Consider the following 9,621-nt stretch of genomic DNA (forward strand, 5'->3'; position numbering starts at 1 on the left):
AGAGATAAAACAATCTAAAACAATATGTCCCAGAAACAAGATGTCTTTGCTGGGAAAGTCTAAAAAGATCATTCTAAACTAATCTAACCATAGGCAAAGGGCAGACAAAAGGCATCTTTGTACATTTAAAAGAAGGTAAAGAAACATAGAATCATTTTTCCTGTAACATTCCCTCCTGTTTTAACTTATTTTAAATGTATACAACAATTGTCTATGAAGGTTATTTATTAAGTATCTTAGGCAATTTTTAAATTTTCAAAATTTTCAAAATGTCAGCATAGCAGAAATGGCAGTCATTTGGTCTAAAGAATAAAACAAAAGAAAATAATAAAAAGAAAAACATAGTAAATGAAAATCATAGTAAATGAAATAACAAGTGGAATAAACAAGAAAAAATAATACAACTACAAAAAATAAAAGATAAAAACCTTATATTTTAAAACGAAAACTTACAAAAAATAAAAGGATGAAAAGTAAAATGAAAACTTTATATTTAAAAATGATGAAAACCTAATATGTAAAATGAAAACTTCAAAAAATACAAGGATGAAAACCTTATATTTAAAATGATGCAAACCTTAAATTGAAAACTTTATATGTAAAATAATGAAAACTTCATATTTAAAATGAAGACTTCAAAAAATAAAAGGATGAGAACTTCAAAAAATAAAAGGATGAAAACTATATTTAAAATGAAAAACTTTATGTTTAAAACTCAAGACTTCAAAAAAAATAAAAGCATGAAAACTTGCATAACCTACTAATGTTTTAATCAGTGCATGATCACTTGACAAGTCATTTTTAATCACCACGTCATTTATTAGCAGCTAGTACAAGTTCTCCTCTAACAGAATTGCAACGGGATGTTGTTCTTCTTCAGGCACGGCAACATAAGCAGTCATTGTAGTTGTTATCATCTGTGAAATCATTACTCTTAGGCATGGCAACACACACAACACTAATATGAGCAGTGCTATCATGATGAGACCTAGAAGGAAAAATGGCTTTGCTACAGCAGCCAGCCATGAACCGCTGAACAGCCAGTCCAGCCAGCTTTGTGCTGTAGCTGCTCCAGGTGTGTGGTCAGTGACATATTTTTGCAGAGCGGTCAAATTCTGCAAAGCTTCATAAATGTCTCCTCCAGTTTCGTATCCATCAGGGATAAAAGTGCAACATGTTTCCCCGATCAGCTTGCAAACTCCTCCTTGTGATGCTGTTAGCAGGTCTAGTGTCAGTCTGTTCTGCAGCACCATCGTTCTGATGGCCTGCTGTTCTCCTGCTAAGGCGGTTCCCAGGGTCTTAGTCAAGTTGATGTGTCGTAGCAGAGCATATCGGTTGATTTCCACATGATCCCGCACCTCGGCAACTCCAATGCCGGGGATCAAGCTCTGTAAGAATTTCACTCCACCTCCCCAGATGCGAAACTCTCCCGGCACTCCAGTGTCCACAGTAATGCCGAAAGAATTGGGGGAGGCGATGTCCACTTCACGTCTCTGCCGGCTGCTTGGATGATGTGCAACACTTTGCATGAAGAAAACGTGATCTGATAATTCCACCAGGGCGCACAGACCTCCCCAACCTTCAGGGAGTGACAGATAAGCCTTGTTGCCACATAGGAAGTACCAGTCAGCCAAAACTCTGGTTCCTCTGCTGCTGGGTGCCGTCCGTGCACATCCTGTCTGGTACTGAGTCTTTGTTTGTAGTGGCATTCGGTAGCTGTAGTTGGAGCGACAGTTGAGGCTCATCAGTGTCGCGTTACTGGCACAGGTTTCGTTGAGTGAACAGTCCATACACTTCCTCTCGTTCCTTGGTGGGCAGAAAGTGTATATGTATTTGCATAGCAGTCAGTTTTATTATTCAAGTAAGCTGTAGTGTTCATAAACTGCCACCAGAAATTAGTGGCATAGCCATGGGGAAACTTGGTGTACTTTCCTTTGTCATACAGTGTCTGCCTTTTCTCCATATAACGTGACTTGTTGTCCCTCACGGAAGCAAAGGTGAGGAGCCCGGCCATGGTCAGGGCCGCTGCAGTTGATAAGAGCCACCACCTCATGACGACGGAACACACCCTCCTGTCGCGAGTAGACCCCCCGGCCAGGAAAGCTGACCCCTCCACCGGGCGAGATCACAACAAGTAGGCAAGCCTGCCGTCAGCTGTGTTTAGATGGCTTCACTGACTCGCCTGCAGTGACTCTGATGGACCCAGGATGGTCGTTCCGCAATTTTGCAAGCGGTCGGTGTAGTGAGGAGGACTTGGTATGGCCCCTCCCACCTGGGTGTGCTCCAGTTTTTCCTTTGGAGCACCTTGATCAGAACCCAGTCACCGGGCTTTAGTCTGCAAGACACTGGAGAAACATCATCAGGTTGTTGATTATGTACAATGATCTCTTTGTTTTCTAACAGCTTAGACATCCATTCTGCTAATGTGTTTTCTCTGATTGCTTTGTCTATTGGTTGACTGGTAATAGGCAGTGGAAACGGCCTGCCATGAATGATTTCAAATGGAGTTAGTTTATGGGAGCCTTGTGTTAAGCGCATCCACATCTTCACTAAACCCAAACATTCAGGCCACGGCCTTCCTGTTTCTGCCATACATTTCCTGAGCCTTTGTTTTATAGTGCCGTTAGTTCTCTCTACAAGGCCTGCGCTCTGAGGGTGATAAGCACAGTGGTGTTTTATGCTGAAACCGAGTGCTTCAGAGACCTTAGTGATGACATCATTTACAAAATGAGTGCCGTTGTCTGATCGTATCAAAGCTGGAATGCCATATGTGGGTATGAAGTGATTGCACAGGCACTTTGCTACTGAAATTGCATCTGCCTTTTTCACTGGATAGATTTCCGGCCACTTTGAGAACACGTCTATAACCACTAGGGCGTATTTTGACCCTTGACATTCGCTTAGTTCAATAAAATCCATATGAATTGTGTGAAAAGGATGAGGCGGAGTTGGAAAACGGCCTCTCCTTGGTCGCAGGTTACCTTGAGCATTATATTTTTGACACGTCATGCACGTTCTGACAAATTGTTTTGCTGAAGTTTCAAAATTTACAGTGTAGAAATGAGAGTTGCCAATACTGGTCAGTCCCCCCGTTGACAAATGCGTACAGCCATGAGTCACTAATGCCGCCATTTTGTGGAGGAATTTTTTGGCAACACTGGCTTGCCACAACACATCATTAAGTCGTTTGTCAGAACTGCACCGTGTTTTAGCCATTTTGCCTGCTCTGCTGTGCTTGCTGCTTTTTGTTCATTTTTCAACACATCCAGTGGAATCTGATGTGTGTTTACTGCCATCAATGTGATGTTTGCCTGTTGTGCCGCCTATTTTGCTGCTCTGTCAGCAAAATTGTTGCCTGTAGTAATGAAAGAGTCAGTAGGCGTTGTAAGAGGTTGGCATGCTGGTTTGCCAGTTGGTGTAATCATTCCTCTGGTTTTCCAGATTTTTTGCAAAATGATGCACAGCAGAGAAAACATACTGGCTGTCTATATAAATGGTTATTTGTTTATCTTTGTGTATTTCACATGCGCAACAATCTCGTGTGAAGTGACCTTCCTCTCCACGGTTCTAGCAGGCGTTGTCTCTATGTTATCTGCTGTTTCTGCGTGGCTGTCTGCGGCCTTGGTGTTTGTGACTTTGCTCGCCTCTCTGTTCCTGATAGCCACCTGCGAATTAGTGTTTTAGTCTGTTGTCAACAGTCAGCCTTATTTTTAAGTTACAGAATGCTTCTCCCTTTTTTTGTTTTTTGTTTTTTTGTTTGGGAGAATAGATGCAACTCTACAATTTCACTTAAGGCAGTTTTAGATAATTTCTAGTTCTTCAAACAATGCATGGATCTCACACATTTCAAACTTTCAAGTTAGGGTTGTTTCCCATTTATACAAATATATATATTTAACTTTGCATTGCTCACAGCTCATAGCTCACAGCTCTAAACCTAGGCATCAATCATATGCCTAATCACTATGTGTCACTGTGATTCTCAAGTATTGTCACAAGTTCGTTTAAATTCGTTTCCAAAACCAACAAAATAATCAAACAAAAGCAAAAAACATAAACGTGTCAGGACACAAAAGAAAAAGAAAAAAAATGCTGCCATCCGAACAAGGCAGAAGTCTGCATATGTTGGCTTTTAATAGCATGCAGCTTGTAACATGGTAGACTAATGTGCCTGTGTTAATTCAGCTCCATATTATTGTGTGAAGTTGCACTGGGTTGGGAGTGGTTTTGTGTGTGTCACATTTTTGGTGAGCCAATGGCTGGAATGGGGTTGGACTAATTAGAGGCAGGTGTACTTGATTGCACTGATACACCGGTCTTCTTATAGCCCACACTACAAACACTGCTGTGTTGTTTTGTCTCTCTGTGCAGGTATGTAATGTGATGAAATCAGATATGTTTGGGATGGACGGGTTTTGCCCTATGAATTTTATATTAGGTGTGTCGTTTTGTCTCTCTGTGCAGGCCAGGGCCTATTATATGCCACAGCCTAAAGGCAGCAGGGTTGCAGAGGCTTGAGTGACCACTGACTATATGCTTGCAGGGTGGTGGGTCTCCAAGGACAACTTCTAACCCTGTTAAAGGCAACATGTGGGGTGCAACTTGGCTGTGTGGCATAGCTGGCTCTGGCCTTGGGACTGTGTGTTTTTATACAATTCTTAAGTGGGACACTGGACTGTTTTATCTTTTATCTCTTGATATATTTTTTGTCAATAAATTATCTTTTAGAATTTTATTGACTGACATCTTTTTGCCCATGACTGAGACGGTTGGTCAGACCTAGAGTCTTTCTTTGGGTGTGTTACAGCAGCTTCTGCTCTAAAAGAAACAAATAAATAAAAAGAAAAGAAAATGTGGAACATGCTCATCAGCTTAGCAGTGTCTACATATTTAATTCAGCTTCTCAATCCTGTAGTTTTAGCTGTTGTCTACAGGGTTTTGCTTATTGGTTGTTATTATAGGTGTGCTCTATCTCAGCAATGTGTCATTCTAGAATGATAAGTTTCAAGCTGGTCAAGTGCCTCTATGCACTTCATTAGTTTAGTTATTCTCCGTATTGTCTTCATCTCACATGTCATTACACTGAGTTTCAGCAAACCTTAAGCTTGATGCAGACTACTGCTTAACAATTATTCACCTCACATCATAACCGATTAAGGTGCCTCTTCATATTAATATGTCATTGTTAATATTATCCTCTTTGTCTTATATGACAGCAATAGCATATTATAATATTTTATCAGTGTGTACCACTATACTACTACTGAGCTACTTTGATAGTTAGGATCATCTTATTCAGCAAACAGATAATTTAGAATTCATCCAATCTGCGGTCACATTTGTTCTCTCTGTTGCATGGCGGACCAGGCAGTTCTATTATAATATATTATTTATATTTTATTTTGTATCCATCAAGGGCTTCAGATGACCTGCAGAATCATCCTTTTCCCAAGGTGGAGACAGTTACCTTTTCACACACTGTCCTTGGCTGAACAGTGACACAGCCTTAATATACCTTATTTATTTTATTAAAATATTTTTGTGTGAATTATTTGCTTTATATTCATTTTATACATGCTGGGCATGGTCATCATGCCAACTGTGTTTCATTGTTAATATCACTTTACAGGTTGTTATCCTTGCTATTATTAATTTCAAATACTCTAAAGATAATTTCTACTGTAATTTTCCCTTTGTTCATCTTTATTTCGTACTTTTTATATTTATATCTACTCAGTGGGGTCTGTTTTCAACCCTTTTAAACTACTACAAAACTACTGTGATCTCTAGTTTTCACTTAATAAGGGATTATTATGTTCTTCCTGATATGGGTGTTGCTGCAGATGCGGCTGCAGGAGTGAGTGATGGTTTACTAAAAGGATTGTGGGAACTGCACAGTGTCTCGTCTTCTGGTTTTACTAAACTGGCAGTTGAGTTCTGTTCTTCTGACTGTTTATATTTTGTTTTCTTAAATCTCTCAGTTTACAGACACTGTTTTTGTCCGGCGTCTGGACTTTTCTTTTCTCACCACTGCTCGTCAGCAGGAGTGAGTTTTAATTTCACTTGCTTGATTACCCATCTTAATTATGTATTTACTTATTTTTGTTTAAGTAATACATACACAATACAGCTGCTATCACCTTCGCTGGTATTAGAGACGAGAGTGGTTGCTCACACGCCCTTCTACTTTCGGACTATTTCCAAAAGCGGTGTGAACTTTACGAGACGGAACTCGACCGTTCTCTCAACTCACCAGCACGTCAGTGAATAGCAGTAAAAGAAAAACACAGTAGGAGCAGCTCAGTCTCTTATTGGACCGTGAAAAGTCAGCTTGCTCCGTTAGTTACAACAATACACACACATACATTCACATTCACACTTATTCGCGCGATCGGAACCCTTATAATAAGGGGAGCTGCCAGTCTTTCTGTAGACGAGCTACTTATTCCCTTGACCCAGCTGGGGGAGCTACCCAGAGCTCCAAACCTAACCCACAAGAGTGGGGAGCTTCCAGTCGACGAGCTCCAAGCTACCAGCCGACGAGCTACTTTAAACCCACAGAAGTGGGGAGCTTCCAGTCGCGACGAGCTACTTTCGCTATTTTAAATTCCCTGAATTTAAAATACGATTTTACGCAAGATTGTGTCAGTGTGTCTGTATCTACCTGGTCAGTGTCGCCGGGTCTGGTCCACCTCGATCGGGCCCCACCACCGTGGGTCGCTTTCTAAGAACGTTGGCCAAGACTCGAATTTAACGCCCTTGGTCTTTGACCACACACCTAGTGTGTGGGCTGTCGACAGACGAGCAACGTGGACTGGTCACGGAGATGGGACACGATGGAGGCGATCCGGCTCGAAGGACCAAGAAATGTTGGGGGAAAACTCTGTAAAAGACCCAGGAGAAATAAAGACACAATGAGACAAAGTTACTTTCTTTATCAAACGTGTACACGGGTGAGCTGCTAAGGACAACTCACACCATGCACAGTGGCTTGGTAATTTTTATAGGAAAGACAGTGAGAACAGGATAAGAAAATACAAAACAAATAAAATAAACAACTCCATATGTGGCGCTAGTCTCGTCAGCAGAGAGCTGGGAGAAGGCTGTGAGAGATAAAACAATCTAAAACAATATGTCCCAGAAACAAGATGTCTTTGCTGGGAAAGTCTAAAAAGATCATTCTAAACTAATCTAACCATAGGCAAAGGGCAGACAAAAGGCATCTTTGTACATTTAAAAGAAGGTAAAGAAACATAGAATCATTTTTCCTGTAACAGTCCCATATGAAGAGGACCCACTGCTTCAACCCTGTCACCCGGTAGAGAAACTGCTGTGGTGTCTCACTTTCATCTTTTCTGGCACACATTAATTCTTGAAAGAGTTCTGTACTATTTTTCTCTCTCAGGTGGGCATGGAGAAACCCCTTCAGTTCAACATATCTTTAAAAGTTCCAGGCCTTAATATCCTGAGCGCTCCATGAACTATCTCTGCATCAGGGAAGCCTTCTCTGCGTCGACCTCTTGCTGACCCAGGCCCGCTGGACCCACCGTCTTAGCAACCATGGATCAGTCTCGGCTCCAACTTTCAGCTCGCATCAGCTCCCGTCCTGGTCCCAGATGTCATTTTTGGATCAGTATCAACTGCAAGGCGTCGACAATCCTGGACGAGCCCCCAGGATTTGTTATGGGTCCCAAGGATGAAGACCATGATGACAAATATGTTACCTGTAAAAGCAGGTGAAGAGCGGAGTAAGGAAGACACCATGTGTCTCTGTATTCCTCCAGATTGTGTCTGAGTCTGATTTATTTCACACAAACAAATGCTATATAAACACTACCATGAGCTTTCAATATATAATTCAGCAGGTTCATCATTCACATCAATTACATTTACTTATATCCTCAGTGAAATATACTCTCTTTACTGGTTCATTTTCTCTAATTAACATCTTCTTTCATAACAGTTACTTTCCTTACTCATATCAATAAACACATCACATTGTCTTCTACAGTGTCTTACTGGCTAAACAGTTCAATAACAGTGTCAGTTTTGGCTGGCGATCATAGGTTCTGTCCAATAATATCCCTGGTCTCCATTAAAAACAGCAAAACAGTAAATATATGACTAGGGATGAATACCGGTATCCGGTGCCATGATGGCACCGGTTCCTACATAAACGGTAGTAACCAGACAGAAAAGCAGCGCACATTTCGGTGCTTTATTGCGGTGCTTTATTTCGGTGCTTTTTTTTCCTGAGCTGTGATACACTTTAGATTCTAACCAATCATTATACGTTTCCGAGGATAGTAGGCAGGTCCAGGTACATACGTTCTTTTAGATCAGAGCTACAGATTAAAAATGCCCAAGGCGAAGCGGTCAAAAGTCTGGCTATACTTCACAGCAAAAGATGCAAACTCAGCAGCCTGCTACAAGTGCTTTAATCAGATACTGCAATACTGTCAAAGGAGGTAACACCTCAAATCTGATGAAACGCCTGGTGACGCATAGCGTTTTTTTAAAAGCCGAGAAATGCGCCGTATTTGATAGCTTGCTGAGACCTCACACCGTGTACATCTACTGAAGGTGTGGTGCCTGTTATCGGACCTGGAATTAGCAACATCCCCCAAAAACACGAAGAGTAGAGTCCTGGCCCCTAGCCCTGCCAGTGTAGCAGAAATGATGACGGACGAAGATGGCAGCAGCCGTTCTTCTCTGCGTGAGTAGCTTAATGTTGTTCGTGTGTAATTCACGTTGAGTACGCTAACCATGTTATTACATTAATGCATGTAAGGTGAACTAGCAAACATCATCATAGCTACATGAGTATAATTCCCTGGAAGCACAGGCAGACGCAAGTGGTTTTCTGTCACTGGTTTATTTGAAGACTTCTCTCCAAAGCTACCGTGAAAACTATACAGCATTAACAAAATAAAACTCGGCGTAAGACACAGCACTAAAAATAACACTGTACAACAAACACGATTGTGAGGAGAAAATTGTTAGAAGGCAAAGAAACTTACAACTTAGATATCTATTTTTTTACATGCGCATGGGCGGTCACTGCTCAACCGATGTGACACAGAAAAACCGCCCAGGGCATTCAGAACATCCTTTATTTATACTTAAAGCAAGTTTCCACAGCAGTAGGAGTGGCATGTATGGAACTGATAATTTTTCCTTAGAAGGAGAAAACCTTTCGCTTATCTGCTGAAAAAGGAGGTACCTTTGTATGTATAGAAATTCAGACTTTCCCATAAAAGGAGAGAGAGAGAGAGAGAGAGAGAGAGCCAGCTTGTCTGTTAAAACAGGAGGTATGGTATCGTATGTCACCGCATTCCTCTACACATATGGCTTCAATCTCTCTTCCTGTGTTGGTTCCAATTCACAAGCTCTCCTTCCTTTAAATGAAGCTACAACTAAGCATCATCACAAAACTAAAAAATCTCTCATCAACGATAAATCAATAAATACCTCGTTGGCTGCATGCTGCAAAAAGGGAATTAGCTGCCGTTCTTCTGAGGTTTCCTTTAACCGTTTAACTGTGTGGTACCTCACAGGGGTACCACAACAACATCATCCAGGTAGAAAACAGCATATGCAATTTGAGGAAGCAGGTACCGC

At 41.3% G+C, this 9,621-nt stretch overlaps 1 protein-coding gene across 1 annotated transcript; it reads right to left on the minus strand.

Annotated features, from left to right (window-relative positions):
- Positions 1 to 795: 795 nt before the first annotated feature.
- LOC146712964 (syncytin-A-like) lies at positions 796 to 7,270 on the minus strand. The gene is made up of 2 exons (XM_085445900.1): positions 6,665 to 7,270; positions 796 to 2,345 (listed from the first exon to the last, which is right to left on the minus strand). Exon 2 carries the CDS (start codon positions 1,788 to 1,790, stop codon positions 828 to 830), a length of 963 nt encoding a protein of 320 aa, XP_085302026.1. The 5' UTR covers positions 1,791 to 2,345; positions 6,665 to 7,270; the 3' UTR covers positions 796 to 827.
- Positions 7,271 to 9,621: the final 2,351 nt, after the last annotated feature.

Source organism: Copadichromis virginalis, linkage group LG3, assembly GCF_057382275.1.
Source record: "Copadichromis virginalis isolate Kocher_CV1m ecotype Utaka linkage group LG3, C_Virginalis_male_GT1.1, whole genome shotgun sequence".
In the NCBI taxonomy this organism is placed as follows: Eukaryota; Metazoa; Chordata; class Actinopteri; order Cichliformes; family Cichlidae; genus Copadichromis; species Copadichromis virginalis.

Excerpts from the sequence above, each read along its gene's own strand:
- LOC146712964 (XM_085445900.1), bottom strand. The coding sequence starts at position 1,790 with ATGGACTGTTCACTCAACGAAACCTGTGCCAGTAACGCGACACTGATG.